General features: G+C 39.4%; 1 protein-coding gene across 9 annotated transcripts in view; it reads left to right on the forward strand.

Annotated features, from left to right (window-relative positions):
• The first annotated feature begins 435 nt into the window (after positions 1-435).
• Positions 436-18,627, forward strand: part of GNB1L (G protein subunit beta 1 like) — a 45,260-nt gene continuing 27,068 nt past the window's right edge. For 2 of the 9 annotated variants that reach the window (XM_075769179.1, XM_075769184.1), the window contains exon 1: positions 437-750. Coding sequence is in view for 1 of the 9 variants with exons in the window: in XM_075769187.1 (XP_075625302.1) it covers positions 14,760-14,882 (123 nt within the window). In the remaining 8 variants the exon portion in view is untranslated. Of the gene's footprint in view, positions 751-815; positions 1,097-14,538; positions 14,883-18,627 lie in introns of those variants that run through there. The other 7 variants (XM_075769181.1, XM_075769178.1, XM_075769186.1 and 4 more) reach the window with 6 other exon arrangements.

Genomic DNA, 18,627 nt, shown 5'->3' on the forward strand with positions numbered 1-18,627 from the left:
AAACTGACTCGATGCATGCTCGATGGCAGTAACAGCCTGACACCAGCACCCCAGCCAAGGCCGTCCCAGCTGGTTCAAGCTCTGCTCCATCAGATCTCGTCCTTCGCACATCCTGGTATTCGTGTCTGCCTCTACAAAGCATGACACGCTTCAAGTCCAGCCTGGCCGGGCCTCCCAGTGAAGGCAAGCTCCTCCCGGGTTATGGGGCAGGTGGGGGCGAGAGCGGACAGGCACAAAGGCGCTCGCCGCCGCGGGACCCGCAGAGTGGGGCTGCCTCCCGGCCGCTGCCGGGACCACGGGCCTCCCTTACCGGCCACACGTCCCCGTAGCTACCCGGGCGCCGGCGAGGACCCACAGGCTGACGGGCCGCGCCGGGTGCAACGCGCTCTAAAGAACCAAAGGCCCGCCGAGCCCTGACAGCGCATGCGCGCCTCCTTGCATCCCCGTGACGTCATGAGCGGTCTGCGAGCATCACGCTGGCGCTCGGCGCTCCTCTGCGTTTGCCTGGTTCCCGGGAGGCAGGCTGTACCCAGTACAGCGGAGGATCGCCGAATTATCGCTGTCACGCTTCCTCCCTTCCCCAGGCGCAGCGGCGCTCGGTGAGAGACGGCGGGGAAGAGGGGGGGTGGAGGGGGCCGCGCTGCATCCCCGCCGCCACGGAGGACTCCCGGCTCGGCCGCTGGGGAGGTGCCAGCAACACCCGGAGGCGGCGGCGGAGCGCAGAAGACGCCCCCGTCACGGGCGCAGCGCGTATGTGTGTGCGCGCGCGCCTGCGCGGGGGTGTCGCTACGGCAACGCTGGAGCGGCGATGCGCCTCAGTCCGCCGCGTGCGGGGCCGGCGGCAGAGCCCGCGCGGGGCGCGCGCCGGCTGGACCGTTATCCTCCGCCCGCCTCGCGCCTCCTCTCACGGGTGACAGAGACCGGGGCCACCCCGTGCGGGCGGTCGGCTTGGCTTGTCCCGTCCCGGATACCGGGCCCGTTACGGCACCCGAAGGGGTATGCGGAGTTTGTCCTAGCCAGAGGAGCGAGTGGGCTGGGAAGACGCCCAAGACGGGACGAATGCTTGAGGGAGATGTGAGGACTCTACTAGAGAAAAGTAATATTTTGGTTAGAGTCTGCATCTAATTAATTGCAGTTAAGCGGCTCTGAATCAGTTTGTCTGGAGAGTCTCTCTGCAAGGTCTGTTCTGGCAGCTGTAACACTAATGCCTTGTTCTTTGAGGTCAGAATACACCCGATGAAATATTTAATAGCAGTGAGCCATAAATACCAAACTTAGTTGTAATGGAACTTACAATTCTAATGTATTGAATTTTACAATGCTTCCATAATAATCCCAGTGCTTTGCTTTTAGGACCAAGAGAAATTAGTGTTTTTAAGGTATTTAAAAGTAAGCGATAGTGAACCAGCTTACGTAAACACCACTTGAACAGATAAGGCGAGGCAGGGAGCTGCATCTACTGCATTTTGAACCCAGCTCTGTCTATGGAAAGCACAGCCTCAGGTGGGTTGGTGCATATTCTGTGCCTTACTCCCACCACCTGCAAAATTATAATGGCAGTCCTCAGGAAGACTTAAAAGTGCTGTAATACTTTTCAGTTGAAAGCATTAAGAAAAGTAAAACATAGTATTGTTAATAATGCATATAATATAGTGATATGAAAAAAATATTGTATTTATCAACTGGTTAGAGCTCTGATCAACCTGATCTGGTCTCATAGCTGATCCTGCTTTAAGCTGGAGATCAGACTGCAAACCTCCTGAGGTCCCTTCCATCCAGAGTGAGTCTGTGATGGTATAATTAATACACTAATTTCATAATGCAAACTTCTGTTCAGATATAGCCTACATAAATCTACAAAACTAGCCTACTTTCAACAGATTGACTTGAGTCCCTAGGTTTTTGTTTTGATTAGTATCAGAAAATGAAGGAAATCTTGCCTTAATGGATTTTTCACAGATTGATTCATTGAAGGGGAAAGAAAAAGATGAGCTCCGCTCCTTTGTCTTCACATAGTACATAGCCTGGGAGTGCTGCTCCTCTTTCACGGAGCCGCAGCACTGGTGGTTTCAGATCTCGGGTGGCAGGGTTTACTGGCTTTTGCTCCCTCTACTGGCAGTCTGATTCTGCAGCGAAGTATTGCGCGGTTAGCAATTATGTGAGACGTCGTCTATGTTACAGATATTTTCAGCATGGGGGGACTTTGTTTGCTGTGTAGCATTTTATGGACCTAGCTGACATTCTGAATGTAATCTTGAAGTGTTTAGATGACATCTGCATACTGATATCTGACATTTTGATTCTTTTATTGTATATTTTTCTTCTGATAGTACTGGTTGTTTGAAGTGAAAATGCCTTTACAACTCCTTTATATGCCACTTTACAGTAGAAAATAATCTAATGTCCAGATTTGATAGCTTTATTTTGAAATGAACAAGGTAAAAAACAGGCATGGTGTGTGCTCTGGAAAAAAAATAGAGGAGAGATGGAAATCTGTGTGTAACTTTTACTCTTTTGAAGAGCACATCACATTCTTTAGCACAGTTTTTGTGACCTGTCATTCATCCAAGGCTCCTTCCACCAACCCATGATTTTAATAGCATTTCTGTGAGTCTTTTAGAGAGGCTTTCAGAAGGCTTCATGACTGGGAAGCTTTTCATTAATAATTTGTCTTGTCTGCATAAGTTATGTGGAATATAGAGGACTTTTTTTTTTTTTTCTGAATTACTACATTTTAAAGAAACTACTGGAGTAACTTCTTGTTTCTTAATGATTTGTATTGACTTTTATTGATTTACAAGTAAACTAGTTTTTTCTTGTTGTAAAAGTATCCTTGTGATCATGGAATCTAACTCTGTTCTGGTTTGGATGTGTCATTATCAGTTATAAAGATTCTGCAGATGGAAATTATGTTGGTGCATGCACTGAAATAGACGCCAGTTTCTAATATCAGATAAATAGTCTGGTTTTGGTTAATTGGTGTAAGGACTTTTACTTTTATGTATTAGAGTTACAATATTAGAATCGGAACACGTTAGGGAGCAGATCTTTTGACTAAGTACATTATGCCTTTTGTGAGCCTGTTGACCATTGTAGAAAACTGTGAGTTTCTTTTTGCAAAGAAACGCTTAACTACTGACCTGTGTATGTTCTTACATTAAAAAGAGACAATTTTTTTGGCTCTCAGTCACACAGTACATTGGGCTATATTATGTTTTGTGTTTGCATAGCATTTAATTTGAGTACTGTTTCTCTGCAAGCTCAGTCATAACAACATACTATTTTACTGGAACAGTAAGAACTGTAAACCAGTCATCACTAATTAGCTTATATGGGAGATTTAATGCTGAAGATTCTGGTTTTCCAAAATTATATTCTATGAAGCACTGTATTCATTGCAGAAAATAGCTACTCTAACTACTCTTCTGTAATAAATTATTTTGTCTTAGCTATGTTGGATCATAGACCTATGTCAGTGAGATTTCCGGGATTGTGAAGACAAACTTAGTAATGATTAAAAAAAAGGTTGAACTTTCTTTTTTTGACACCTCTTCTGAGTTGTAATGCTGATACATTAATTTTGTAGAAACTTGAAGCCTCAGCACAATATTACATGGTTTTGTGTATGTCTCTATAAAGAAAAAAGGTAAGTTTAGTAGCAGTAATACTTTGAGAGTTTTGATCCCATAAAATCTGTTTGGATAGATTTATGCTTTCTTTGTAAGAATGCAGTTTGACTGCACTAGAATACTTGGTAGTACAAGTGAAGGCTTTCAAATTAGTAATAGCTTGAAGACTACTTTAGCTACTGGTGTTTTTTTCCCAAAGTATCAGTCTCTGTGGAGCAGTAAAAGTGATCACAAAGCAAGGAGAAAGAAAGAAATCTACAAAAAAAACCCTGCACAATTTCTGCCCAAGCAAACCAGCTTCCTGTTGAAGGAAGTTGTACGATAAAAAGTGGATTTTTTTGCTGTTCATAAGCAATAAAAATAATTTCACAACTGTAATGAATGTACTTCCTATGGTACATTTTAATTATATGCAGCTAATGATGGCACAGCTCATCAACTCAAAAATTGTTTCAGTGGCATTTATGACTTGGTACAAATGCTCATATGTCATAGGATTACTTGAAAGAACTGAACTTCTGAGAGATGTCAGCTTTGCCATGTTGAGAAAAGTGACTCATTAAACAATAGATGCTAGTTATCAAAAGTAGATTGTAGAGCACATTTAGGCTACAAATACTAGAGTCAACAGATTTACTTAAAAAATACTATTACTGGATGTTGTTTAAAAAGGCATATATTAGCCTTGAAAGTTTCCAGACTACTAAACTGGAGAGTCCAGGCTATGTCATGATTCAGAAGCATTTAAAATATGAATCAGTCTCTTCTGCATCTCAAAAGTGAAAGTTATAGGGGAAACCACCTTTTCTATAAATGGATTTACCAGCACAGGTCTTTAGAATTGTAACATCATACTGTAAGCAAATTAGGAGCCTTAGGAGCAAAAAATCTTTTAGTCAGCAATTTTTCTCTTTCATGATTTATTTTTAAAGGCCAGAAGGTGACCATTACAGTCAAAAAATAGTAATTTGTACAGGAAAACCTTCCCAGATGAGATGCAACCCTGTCCTAAACCTCTGATTTTGCAGCCTAAGTTTCCCAGAGCTGCTGGGTGACTGTTGGGCATAAGGTAAATCTGAGCAAGAACTGTTTGGAAAGAAACATAGACTAATGTTTTGCTCTTTTTTTTTTTTATTATTATTATTTTTTTAGCTATTCCATAATTTTTCAGTAGAAGCTAAATTTCTTTGATTTAGAGGAGAGAAGGATTCTGCTTTAAAACATACCAGATAGGAATCTTAGGACAGACTTTTCGCACTCAGACAGCTGGAGCAGCTGTAGATTCCCCACAGAAATGAAAATGCTACAATTCAAGATTTAGAAAGGTAAAAAGTGTGACCAGAGCATTAAATAGAAGGGCCATATGACACCAAAATTAAGCTCTGTGTTTATTATAAAGAAAATCCTAGTTGTAGAAGGAAAAAAATGAACTTGTTCCACCACTTTCTTTTTTCCTCAGGAGAAAACACAGAATATATCCTAGGTAATAAATCTGTTTTATGGCTCACATGAGAAAGGGTGGAGAAACTGCCATTATTTTCTTCCCAGAAATTGAAATGCACATGAGCTAACATGGGAGACACTGGGATTTTCATCCAACACATGCACAGCTGGCTTCTGCTTTTATTATTTTTGTAAGCCTAATAATTTTTCATTTGATTAGCTGGTGGCTGACAAAACTATCACTTGCTCAGTGTTTTGTATATTTAGTAGAGTAGATGTGATGCAAAAAAAGATACTGTAATACATACCCAGAATTATAGTTCAACTTGTTCAGTTGATGGGAAATTTCTACTTGCCTCTCCTTAAAATGCAAGTTTCTGTCATCAGGATTTGAGTTTGAATATCAAGAAAGTAACTTCCTGAGAACTAGATAGAGGAGAATTGTGGAAGCATTTGAGAATATTTTTTTTTTAATTCACATTGTAGAATTGTATGCTGCTCTACATATATAAATAGTCAGGAATCAGTTGGCATTCTACAGTGCCAGTTTTGCCATGAGAAAGTGGTGAGACTATTTGGGTGAAAAAAGTCCTAGTTAGTGTTAGGAGGTGGGAAAAGTAGAGTTGCCAACAAGATATATCAAGGATTTTAAGTGTACACAGAGTGAGCTGTGCAGAAGACCCACAGACACACTGTGTGAACCCCCCAAAACACACACAAACCAATGAGACAAAGTAATAAAGTGAGCAGAGACATAAATGTAGGAGAACAGGAGCTATCTAGGAATGAGGTTACACTGAGCCATGTCTGTGCAGACCTCAGTAAAGCCATGGATTCTAAATTTGAAATTGGGAGGAAGAATGACCTGTCACAAAACTTCTAATTGTGCCTTCTGCAGAATAAAGAAAACATATTCAAGAATCCAATATCCTGTTCTGTTTTGCATTGATCATTAATACCAGGGACAAAGCAGATTGATTTCTTCTGTATTGACTTTCCTGGTGTTTAAAGTGCTAAGCTATGCCAAAGCTTGCTGTCTTTGTTGTCGGGGCAAAACAATGCTAACACCTTTGTTAAGTAAGCAGCAGAGGAGGGAAAATGCAATTTTATCTCAGATTGATAGGTCTGTGTTGTCCGAGCATTTAGTGTGTTTCTAGTTGTTATTTTCAAAAATTCCTAAACAACTTGATGTGTTATGGGGTGTCATGGTTTAGGCCTAGTGAGCAACTAAGTACCATGTGGCCAGTCACTCACTCCCTACCCTTCCCAGCGAGATGGGGAAGAGAATCAGAAGAAAAAGGTAAAACTCATAGGTTGGGATAAGGACAGTTTAATAGGACAGCAAAAGAAGAGAAAAAAACCCAACAATACTAATAAAAGAATGTACAAAGTGGGTGATATACAAAGCAATTTGCTTACCGCCCGGAACCTGATGCCCAGCCCATTCCTGAGCAGCGATCCCTCTTCTCTGGCCAGCTCCCCATCTTGTATACTGAGCATGACATCATATGGTATAGAATATCCCTTTGGCTAGTTTGGGTCAGCTGTCCTGGCTGTGTCCTCTCCCACCTTCTTGTGAAAATTAACTCTATCCCAGATGAAAACCAGGACATTGGGACAGGAGAGAATATGAGCTATCTGCTTTAAATTGAATATTTTATGATGTCGTCTCTGGTTTTAATTTGTAGTCATTTATAAATGGTAGATGTTTAAAACTATTTAACAATTTTTAAGTGAAATAACCTTGAAGCTAGAGGTTCATTACAAAGCCAAACCTCTACCTAATTTGAGGTCAGTTTTGTGTCCTTCTATACAGCGGCTGGCTGATGAAGGAATGATTTTGTAAAGATTAGTAGAATCTATGTACTAGGTATCTATGTTCTGACCTGGCTCCATTGCATTCACTAAATAATTGCTGACAAGTTCAAGCTCTGTAACCAGAAGGTTATGATGTTGCTAAATGCCACAAGCCAATATATTTTCACGGTAATGGAAAAATGTGAGGCTACTGAAGTAGCAGTAGATCATCATGGGAGCTCTCTTTTGGTTGTCTCATGTCTGCTAGGGATCAGAATACTTGTGTATGGGACTGCTGCTTGGGACATGGAAGTGTATGAGCCTGTATCAGTGATGGCTGGTTCCGAGTGTTACCCAGTGCAAAGGCCCATGTAGCAGTCTCTCCGGACGAAGTATAATCAGTGCAGCCAAACTCTCTGTTTGCATCCTTTTTTCTCCATCTGCCTTGTTAGAATTTGCATCTCTGGCCTACCAGTATTTAGCTATTTGCTCTCATAAATTTTCTGTGATGGACCTGTTTGACCTTCTGAAGCTGTACTTTGAATTCTTGCACCTGCGTTAGACCCTTTGATTCTTTTGTCCTCTGACATATGAGATGATGCCACATTGATTCCCAGCTCGGTGAACATGTTACTGTGTGACTGGAGGGGATGCATTCCTGGTGTGCAGCTGGGGACGCTGCTGGTTAGTAGAGGCAGAAGTGGCTTGCTGTGGTGGCACAGGCTTTTCCTGCAGCACAGCACCATGGCAGTTTGATCCCTTGTCCCAGGTGCAGAGGGTTCTCCACCCAATTTGCAGTAGGTTGCAGAGAGGGAGAGAGTCCATAGTGCTATACCACATAAACAGTTGATGCATAGCCTTAACTGCAGAAAGGTCTCTAGCCTGGTACTGTTATATAGCATTTATGCCCTGCATGTGATTTGCCAGGTTTGCTGTTGGTAACAGTTCGACATTATTGAACAAGGCTCTCAAATTTGAGAGTAATTGGGAACATGTGAAACATTCAGGACTTTTTAAAGTTTTACTTCTTTTTTTTTTTTCCCCTAGTTGTGTGTTTAGGCCCCCCACCTTTCACTTCAACAATTGAGGGTGTTGGTTACTTCCTCCTGTGTTTGTGTAAGAAAAGCTTTTTATAGTCTGTTTTTCCAGTTGGCGTATGTACTTCCTCCATTGCAGCTTAACACATCATTCTTCCCACTCCCTCCCAACCACTGAAGCTAATGGAAGACCTTCGGGGTTTTTTTATTTATAATAAAAATGGAGCTGTGGGGTGGGGGATGGTCATTATTCCTACTTTGAAATGTGTCCTTCAACAAGTTGTGTTTTGTTCTTGGTAAAGGAGAAACATGTAAGGAAGCAAAGAATAATCAGCTGTATTTAGTTTACAGGACATTTAGTTTGAACTGGACATTTCCAACTTAGTTTTTGTTTAGCTGAAAATCTATCTGTAAAACCAGAAATTTGTCAGAAACATGAATGGAAGTGGGCTACATGGCCACTTCCCCTTCATTGACTGACAGAGGTTTCACCGTTAAAGACAGCATGCACTGCATCCTGCTGAAGGACAGTACAGCATCTCGTTTACCACCGCTTCACTCCTGCTTCCTGAATGTTTTTATCACCATTTGTCCAGGGCTGTTATTTAACCCCAAAATAAAATTAGTAATATTTAATATTGCAGTCTTTCCCCCGCCTCTATGACAGATAGCTTATTGAGAATATCTACCAGGAATATCCTTTATTTCCTATCTTTTGGATGATATTTCTCAATAAAGGTTATGTTTGGGAACTGATTTTCCAATTAAAATTATTTTTTTAATATAATCTTGCAAGGTTTTCCAACACTAATGAATGCTGCCCTGGTCCTTCAGTGAAGAGGCATGTGCACACATGGCAACTGTGGACTGAACTACCTCACTGCTTCAGATCTTTGATATTTTTAGTCTCTATATAAGCCTTTGTTTTTCCCCAGTGACTAGTTTTAAGGTGACATGGTAACTCTAACCCAGTCAGGGCAGGAATTCACTTTTCTCTTTTCCCATATACTAGCTCCACTGTAAGCTTGCAGCAGAAAAGCGGGTCTGAGGGACGCAGAGATTAATTGCAACACAGGGCCTGAGAATCCTTGTGCCTCAAATCTCATGTCCCACCATCGGATGTCTAAAGTCCTGAGAGGTCACTTTTAGCTCCTTTTGTATTCTGTGACTACTCTGTGAAAATAACATTTTAAAGGTACTTGCTTATTTTATTGTTCCGCTGCTAAATAATTGAATTCAGCACTTAGCATTTAATTATAGTTATTTTATACCATAAATATTGTATAATGCCTGACGATGTAATTGGGCATTTTTATAGTAACACCCTATTTTTTAAAATAAGGGGGAAATCTCTGAAATTCTTGCCTTCATGCTTGTGGGCATTAAATATGGTTATCATTATCTAGTGACGATATATGTTCTTCCTAACTAGGATTCTCTTCTTTTTCATGCTGATACTATCTCCATGCTAGATTATTCCTGTCCCTAGTAACACCTCAGGGCAGGAGTGGGAAGCAAATGTGTCCCATGTGGCTGCTTTAGACAGCATTTTTCAGTGTGGGGAGATGGGAAAGGAGCAACAATGGGGTGGAGAGACAATGGGGTCCTCATGCCTGATCCTTCCCTCACTGTCATATAAGTAGGGCGAGCAGAGGGGGAGTAGGGCCATGGCTTTTTGTACTATCAAGCTAGTTAGGAGTAACGTGTGAGTACACTGCATTCAGGATGGGGTGAAGTTATTTGTTCTCCCATGCAAGAGGAAGGGAGCCAGGGAGGAACTGTGACTCTGAGTCACCCGTTCTTCCTGGAGCGCCTCCTGGGGTGGTGCTGCTACATGCAGCCCAATACAAGACTGAGCCTGAAGGCTTGAACTAGCTGATTGCAGATATTTTACAGAAGTCTTATTTTCTGGTAATTGCTTTAATATGATTCAGTGTTTTCTCTTTTGTCTGATCTTGTTGATGAGCCTTCCTGCCTGATCCTTCCCCCGATGTCAGGGGAGCAGGGCAAGCATTCCCATACCATCTGTACCATTCCTGCTGTGTTTCGCCTCTTAGTTTCAGTGGCTGTGAGTAGGTGCATTTTGAAGGGTTGTTGCTGTTTAATACAGCAGACCAAGACCATGTCCTTGCAGAAAAATGGCTGATCGTGGAGCTGTTCTTGTGAAGCCTTTGAAACTACTAAGCTGATTCGGATACTGGGGGTAGAGCAGTGTGCAGAATTGGGGTCTGGGTACTGTTTGCCAGTTCACATTCCTAGGGATCCCTGAAATTAGAGCTCCTGTGGAAACCTGGAACTTTGCTTCTGAGGCAATTGTTGTATATGAACTGAGTCCAAAGCACCCAGTGTTCAACAGATATATGAAGAATGGTTAGGATTTAGGTTCCAGTGGGTCACCAACAGTATTTACTAGAGACTAATAATAACAGTGAACAGCCTCATTCCATTCGCAGATCTCTAGGGTTTTAAAAATCCAGCAGAACCAGCAAAATACCTAAAACCTAGCCACTGAAATCCAGCCAAGTTTTGTAAAGATTACAGCGGTAGCTTCAATTAAATATAAATTGTGCACTTTACATGTACAATTTATTTAAAAGAAGTTATTTTGCCAAACCGTAAATGTACCAATAACTAAACCAAGAAATAACAGATTAAGAAATCTAAGTTTATAAGGTTTAGAAAAAAACTTTCAGATTTTTTAATGCTTTTGTTTAACCATGTGATTCATATTTAATCCTAGTTAGACCTAATTCATATATACATAGCATTATAGCAGGCTGTACCCTTTCATAAGCAATTGACTGGTCTGTGTTATCACATTTGTTCAACACGGGTGGGGGGAGAGGGATGTAGAGTACCACTGACTTGCATAATCTTTTGCATATAGTAGAAAAAAATCTGTCTTGCATTATACCTACAAGAAATACATGGATGTTCATAATTCATATTGTCCCATAAAATTTAGAAGAGCATTCAGAGACTGCAAATGAAGGTAATTTATGTATAAAACCTCATCCATGAAGAATTTATTGCCATAGTAGGTATAATATACTTTGGCACAGACTTCTTCCCTGAAACTAGTACTTGCAGACTTGAAAAAGCAACATACCAAAGACCTTGCAGGTTAAACTGTAATCTGTTTTATAGAAAATACATTATTATGAAGACTTTTGTGTTTGAGAGAGCTAAAGCCAGTTGCTAAGTTAATGTTCCATGGCTGTTGCAGATGTGTGTGAATATCTTCACTGTGTGGTTAGTCTCTTTAAAATCAGTGTTAGTGTAGTGGTGCTACCTTTGTGTAATTATTATATATGTTAGTATTTTGGACCTTACTGGGAACTAAGGAAACTGCAGAAGTACATTTATATAAAACATTCTAATGTGTAGTATCTAAAAATTAATATTCTGCTTTGCAGAGGTAGTTTGCTAGCAATTTCATGAAATCCAGATTTAATTTCCTGCTGCAAGGACTGCACTGGGACATGGGACCTCATCTTCCTCTCTGCACTTGGGCAAAACTGCCACATAAAGGCTACGGGATCCATCCACCATCTACCTCATTGCCATTTTGAGACAGCGGCATTTCTGGGTGACCACAGGGAGATGTGGCTCCTGTGTCCCGGTAGATTCTTGCTGGTACACTTGGGCATATGGTGCCAGAAGCGAGGCCAAGGCAGAGCTGTGATTACATTGCAGCGATGTTGTGCTCAGTCTTGGGGGAGATTTCAGCTCTGTCTCCTCAGTGCTTGGGCAGCTCATGCAGCTGGAACAAAGATATATTTCCTTTTGTTCCTTCTGGTGGAGTCTGGTTTCTTTTTTCTTTTGAGATTGTGCACATATGCTTTTATAATTGTTGCCTCTTCTTGACCCAAACACTTTTACTTCCATGAAAGTTAATGACATGAAATGAAAATCAAGGGGGGAAGGCAACCCGTTGCTACTCTAACATTTTGCATAGTACAAAGTAACCTTAAAATAGGGCAGGATCTGGGGTACTGTAAAATATGCCACTTAAATGCACATAGCTGGGAATGGAGAGAAACAACTGCTAGCACGGTGTATGGGAGGGATTTTGGCCCAAGTCAGCAAGAGAAGCTACAGGGCTTATTGCTATAAAAGTGGACCAAAGTTCTAAAGCATTGATATAGAGTGGATAGAACCTTTAAAATTCTTCCCTGAAAGATACGCAGTGGTGTAGGGAAGCAGTCTGCTAGGCTTGGATGGACAGAGAACATTATCAGTTCCTCTGGGAGTTTAACTAGTAATTCCAGGAAGTCTAGGTGTTTCAGGAAGTGCTATTAAAATATTATGCTATTTCTTCCGGATATAGATCCTTGGACAGTACACTTACACTTAGCCTTTTCTCTGTTGGCCCTGCAGCAGAAATTCTAAACTATTGAGAGCAAAGATAACTTCCTTTGCCAGGTGTATTAGCTGGAATTATATCTGCTGCAGAAAGAAGTAACTCCTCTCTTGAAAGTGACATGTGATTTTTGAGGTCAGTCAAAATTTATCTCATTGAGGATGTAATTTTGTTACTAAGGAAATCTTAATGGGCTCATATCTGAAGTACTATGTTCAGTTCTCTGCTTTTCCAGATGGGTTTAGTGGAGTTAGAGGTGGTGCAGAAAATGGCAACTGAAATAATGGGGGGAAATGGAACAACTGTCATGTAAGGAGAAGTTGAACAGGCTGATACTCTTTAGTTTGGAGAAAACAGATATTTATCACTGAGATTTACAAAATCGTGAAAGTGATGAAAAAGCTGAATGTGAAACTGTTGCCCTCCAAATCCTGCGATGCAAGAACTAGAGGGCACTCAGTGAAGCTAGTAGGAGATCAGGTTTAAAACGAAAAAAAGAAAATATTCCTTCATTTTCTGGAACTTCAGATAGTGAATTTTTTGCCACAGGAGGTAGTGAAGGCAATGGTATCGGTGGGTTCAAAAGGGATTAGACGATTTCATAGGCAGCAGGATTACAAATGTAACATCATTAGTATAGTAATTGTGCATGGAGGAGTATGAGGGGAATGAACTGGAAGAGTAGTCAGGCTTCTGTCTTTTGCCTAAGTAGCATCTCTAAATAGTATGCCACTGTTGGAAACAGGATACTAGGTTAGACAAACCAGTTGTCTGACCCTGCAGGGCATGTTTTTCTGCAATACTAGAACCATACAATGTTTTCCTTTGAAAAGTTCTTATTGTTAGTACATTGAATTCTCATAAGGATAATCAAGAAAAAATTGGTAGCAAGTGCGTTACTATTGCTTTGTTGATACTTGAAATATTAATGTATTTTAAAGTCTGATCCATTGATAGTAAAATGCCTGCCTGTTACTGTGCATGTTACTGACATGGCATTTATTTGGAAAATGTACAACTTGGAAAATGAATTTTAGGTTTGTGTGTTTATTTTTCTTGGCAGTGAGTTTTAGTTATCTCTCAAGTGAAAATCCATCCAGGTGCAGTGAAGCTGTATGGTGCCATGAGTACTCTAGCGGGAAGGTATGCAGGATAAGTATGCAGGAAGCTGAATCAGAGTAGTTTCTTCATGTTCCAATACTGTGTGCTACTGAGATGTCTTTGTGCTACTTCCAAGTAGGCCAAGTTGAGAGAATGAGACAGAATAGGGACTTTGGGCCAACCACATCCTTGGATCAGAGGCCCAGAACTTGGGACGTGGTCCCTGTTCCAGGTACTGGGCTTTAGTGACACTACAGACCTGCAGTGACATCCCTGTGGGTTGGAGAATCCTACTGAAGCACCCTGTTTAGTGCCTGCCCAACTCCTGATCGATTAGTCAAACCCTGGTTATTTAGGCTACTACAGTAGCTAGCTCTTTTATTATTTATATGTTTTTAAAAAAATATTTAGATATTGTTTGTTATCAACATCTGTAGCATTTAGAGGAGACCTGCAAAGAGGAAGAAAAAATCATGAATTCACTTTAATATAGGACACAGAAAAGTTCTCTAAAATGTTTTGGTCTTTAATCTTTTTTTTTTTGTTAAAAAAAATTGTCTTTTGTATGTTTTACTTTTTGAATATTAAGCATATCAACAGAAACATTCCCTGCTTTAATTCAAGGACATGCACTTTGTTCATATGGATACTTTTGAATATTTGCGTAGTTCCTCTGCTCTGTGCACAAGATTTTAGTAGCGATACTTACACAAGCCAGAAACTGTACCAGTGCAGCTCAGGTTGGTTCATTGTGTCTGAGGAAACTGGTAGTGCTCAGCTGTCGATGAGAAATCCAGTGTAAACAAATCCTCACTAGTGGTCTCAGATGTGCTATTGGGAAACATGTTTGGCTTTTAATCAAAAGAAATGGAGTGTTTGGTTCTTAAGAATATCTTTTTTTTTTCCTCTTGTTTCAGTTAAATAAATGTTAACACAAATGAAGAGCTTAAAACCGTCTGACTAAAGCCTCAGCTAATGGAGCTTTGGTTCCATGAGTTTCGACGTCATCATCCTTTTTGTTTTCTAGTTTTCTGGGGAAGTACTTCAGCTATAGGGCAAAAATAAACCTTTTAAATCTTCTTCACACTTAAATACATTTATGTGTAATTTTAGTTACTATTTACTTCGTGCAAATTTATCTTGATCTGAAAAAAGTTTCAGATGTATTGGTTTTTTAACAAAGATTTGACCCTCATCTATATAGACACAGTTTCACTATTTTCCCTATCAGCATTTAGTTCAAAGGAGCACTTCTAAGAACACAGGCAAAGAAACAGTTCTATTGTGTAAAATGGAGATGTGTGTTTTATATCATGGGAGTTTAGAGAACAATGCAAAGGTCAATTGTGTTGCTTGCTCTCCTGTCACATGATGTGGGTGTGTATATGAATGCATCCCTGGAATTCCACTGTGGGATCTGCATCTTTGAAGCTGATGCTAAAATTACTGCCGAGGCTCTTCCAAAGGCGGATACTGATAGAAGATTCAATGAAATCGAAGGTCGCCAGTCTGGTAGGTGTTGAAAGATACCTGGCTATGATACTATTTCTGATTTAATAATGCGAATGGGAGGCTATCCCTTTGTAATAATTAGGACTAATTACTGAAGAGGTGTTGACAGATGGGCTAAGAGGAAACAAACTGCCTTTATCCAGTGGCTTAGAGTCAGATTACTAGTCTTGTGTTATCTGTTTCTCAGAAAGTAGAAGCTTCAATCATTCACTAAGTCTTCAAAGGGGAAAGGGATCTTAACAATATACAGGATTTGGGATGAAGCTATGAAATACGTCTTTGACTCAAAATGGCTAAATTAATCTCCTTTCCGTAAATTATCATACTTTTAAAGTTTGGGTTACAGATGGAGAATCCAATTGCAGTACTGAAAAATACATGAAATCAATATTGATGACTGTCCTGTTGTTATTTGTTGCTGCTCCTGTTCATGGATTAGTCTAAACTCAATTCCTTGCTGTTAATTATATTAATATGAATTCTTTGATTCCCTTTTATCCCATGCTTACTATTCACCTGAAATGGAGAAAAGGGAAAAATATTTAGTACTCTCTCATGTTCAGTGTTTGTTTTATGCAGATGTCCTATCTGCTCAAAAAGCAGAAAATACATCTGCCAAACATAATTACAGTTATTTACCTTTTTAGGAGACAAGATCATGCATATTTTAGGAAGAAACTGAATTACAATATAATTGCATGTACTGAGAAATTACTCATTGATGTAGGATTTCCTTAAAAAGTATTTCTTCTCTTCTTTTGGGTGTAGTGTCCATGCAGTACATCTGCATGAAGTAAGTAGATATGATTGCCCAATATGAATGGAGCTAGCAAAGACATTCAGTTAGTGCTTTGTCACTAGAATGAGCACTCATTGTGACTTACTTTAGGCAAATGATTTAAAAGTGTAGCAACCCTCCATCTTCTCAAATAACTGTTTTTAAATGCATTTCTTCCCACCCACCCTCCACCATATATAGGTCCCGTTTTTCTGAGAAGCATGAGATAAATATGGTTGCATTGAATACCTTTTATAAGAAGAGGTAGCTTTCAATTATTTATTTACTTTTTACAAAAGAGGCCTTTTAATTAGTGTTTAAATATTTATAACTTTTATTGTGCTGTAAAAGCAGTTATACTTTGATCTAGATTTTCTGGTTTGAGACAATAGGGTTGGTAAAAGTTTTCGTAATGAATTTGGTCAGAACATGACATAATCTGATTATCTGATGAAAGATTGACACTTCAGTTGCCAGCATAAAAGTGTGGTACAATAGGGGGCTCTTCGGCACACATTCAAAGGCTGGGAGTTCAAGTTCAGGTACTGCAGAATTGTTCAAAGTTTCAAATTAAGGCAGTGAAACAGTTTTGCATTTTTCACTACATTTTTGGTCAGGAGTAGTTTATCCTGGATAAAGAGGAGTGAAGCTTGAAGTTACATGTGTGAACTATGTAACTCTATTCTGTAACTTTGGCTTTATTTCTTTCGATTTGCTAAGCAGTAGTTAGCATTACTCCTTAAAATGTAGAGAAACTAACTGATCAGAGCATGCAGACATAGGAAACAGTCAGTTCTAGATAATGGGAATTAAGCATCATCAGTGTTCAACTGCTGTTAAATGCAGCACCAGCTTTTTATTAATATCCCTCACATTTAACAATTTAACTGTCTAACATATGATTACTCTTATCTCAGAGTCTTGGAGGTGAGCATATTTAACTAATGCATCCTACATGCTTATGTAGAATGGATGTAGACTTATGTGATCAAACTGGCATGAAAGAACAATTGTGGGTTTGTATCTAAAGTGTAAGCTTAGCCTAAACTGTGAAAATAAACATTTTTTTAAAAATTTGATATTCAGGTAGTATTTGCCTTGTAAACATCATTCCTGTTTGCACTGTAATTATAGTGATCCTTATTAGATTTCTTGGACTAATATGCTCTCCAATAGCTTGGCTTATCCAAATACTTAGAGTATATTGGATGGGAATCCTAAAAGAAAAAATGACACATACTATTAGTAATTAAGTTTGAATTTTGGGATATATTTCATAGCATAAAAATACTTTATAATCTGTAACTTTGACTCATATATTTAAAAGTTATATACATAACACTAAGTCCTCTCTTTTTTTTAAATACTGGTGGGGTTCTTGGGGAAGGTAAAATGTGTGTACTGAACAGTGAGGTCTTTACTGAAATGCTTCTGACCTTGAGAGTTCACCTGAATAAGGATTTAAAGTTTTAGCCTAATGAAGTGATCCAGACTAAAGTACTGTCCACATTGCTTTATTTCTTAAAATACTATGTGGCATGTGAATCTCACTGGCAGTGGGAAGGGACTGTTTGTGCCTGGAGTCAGTGAGTGGAGTCCTAACCCCAGGTCTAGTGACTGTGCCACCCTGGGAGGTCACTTACTGTCCCCGTGTCGGTTTCTCCATCTACAAAGAATGAACCATAATAATGCTGGTCTCAGAGACGTGCTGTAGTTTACACAGAAGCAGAAACCTTCTAAAGAGAAAATGCTTTATGAAATACTGCTGTAGTGAATGAATCCTCTAAACCCTTCCTCATCTGAACAGTCTCACCGGTATCATCTAGCAGTTTGGATGGGTGTAGATCAGATCCAAAATTTGGAATTTGAAACATGAGCTGGACAAAAATAGGAATTATCCTTCGTTATTTAATATTACTTCTGTGTTTACGTCAATTTATTCCATTTGCTATTTGCAATTTGGAAGTATATTTTTTAACTGTTATGAAACAAATATGGAGAATATAAACATGGAGGGTAGGAAACAGGTAAAATATTCTGATATAAGTGTATCTCCCACTATGGCAATGCTGGTGAAGTACTTAGCCTGTTCAATTATGTGCAGAATTGTTTTTTCTTCTTTTGTTGTATATGTATTTTGTACTTTTCCTTTTAATTATATGAAATATAAACTATGTGATAAAAGTAAAAGGAAATATTTTTGAAAGCACAGTCAGAGCTGAACTTGCAGTGCATTTTAATTTAATTGCCTGCCTCTGCAAGGTGTCTCACTCTTGGTAAGGCGCACACAATAGGGGGTTATTTCATAAGCAGAAGAAAGCATACAGCCAGGAACGCGAGCAGAAGTTTTAAAAGTACGTGAAAAGTAGATTGCTTCATTATGTCTTCGTAAGAGTGACTACTCAGTATCTCCTCCCACCACATGGGAATTTCAGGGACATTTATATTCAAAGAAACTTAAGGACTTCTGACTGTAAATGACAGTCATTTTTACTTCAAGTATAGCCAAAGCAAAATCAAATACAACACTTAATTCTGTGGGTAATAAAATATTTGTATATGTTTCTTTTATCAGGGTTTAATCCAAATATAATATTTATAGAGTAAGAAAATAATTTATATACTTTTGGTTTAGTTGAAACCAAACTCTCGTAAAACTTACTGAGATACTAAAATGAATGTAATTTTAAGATAAATATGAAAATAGGTTTTGGTTTCTTTCTCCCTTGTTGTTGACTGTATCAGACCAGATCCTGAGCAGAGCTCAATGTCAATGGAAACAAATCCATTTCTAGCAGCTCTGGACATGGTCCTGTACATCAGGAATCAATTGATAAGTCATTGTGTGATGTATTGTAGAAGCATAAGTTAATTTCCTATAGGTTATATTTTTATTATGTAATATCATGTTACATATACATTTCCTTAATACTAAAAACTCTTAAGTTCTGTTTCACACTTTGAAGT

The sequence above is a fragment of the Balearica regulorum genome, chromosome 17, assembly GCF_011004875.1.
Source record: "Balearica regulorum gibbericeps isolate bBalReg1 chromosome 17, bBalReg1.pri, whole genome shotgun sequence".
NCBI classification, from domain to species: Eukaryota; Metazoa; Chordata; class Aves; order Gruiformes; family Gruidae; genus Balearica; species Balearica regulorum.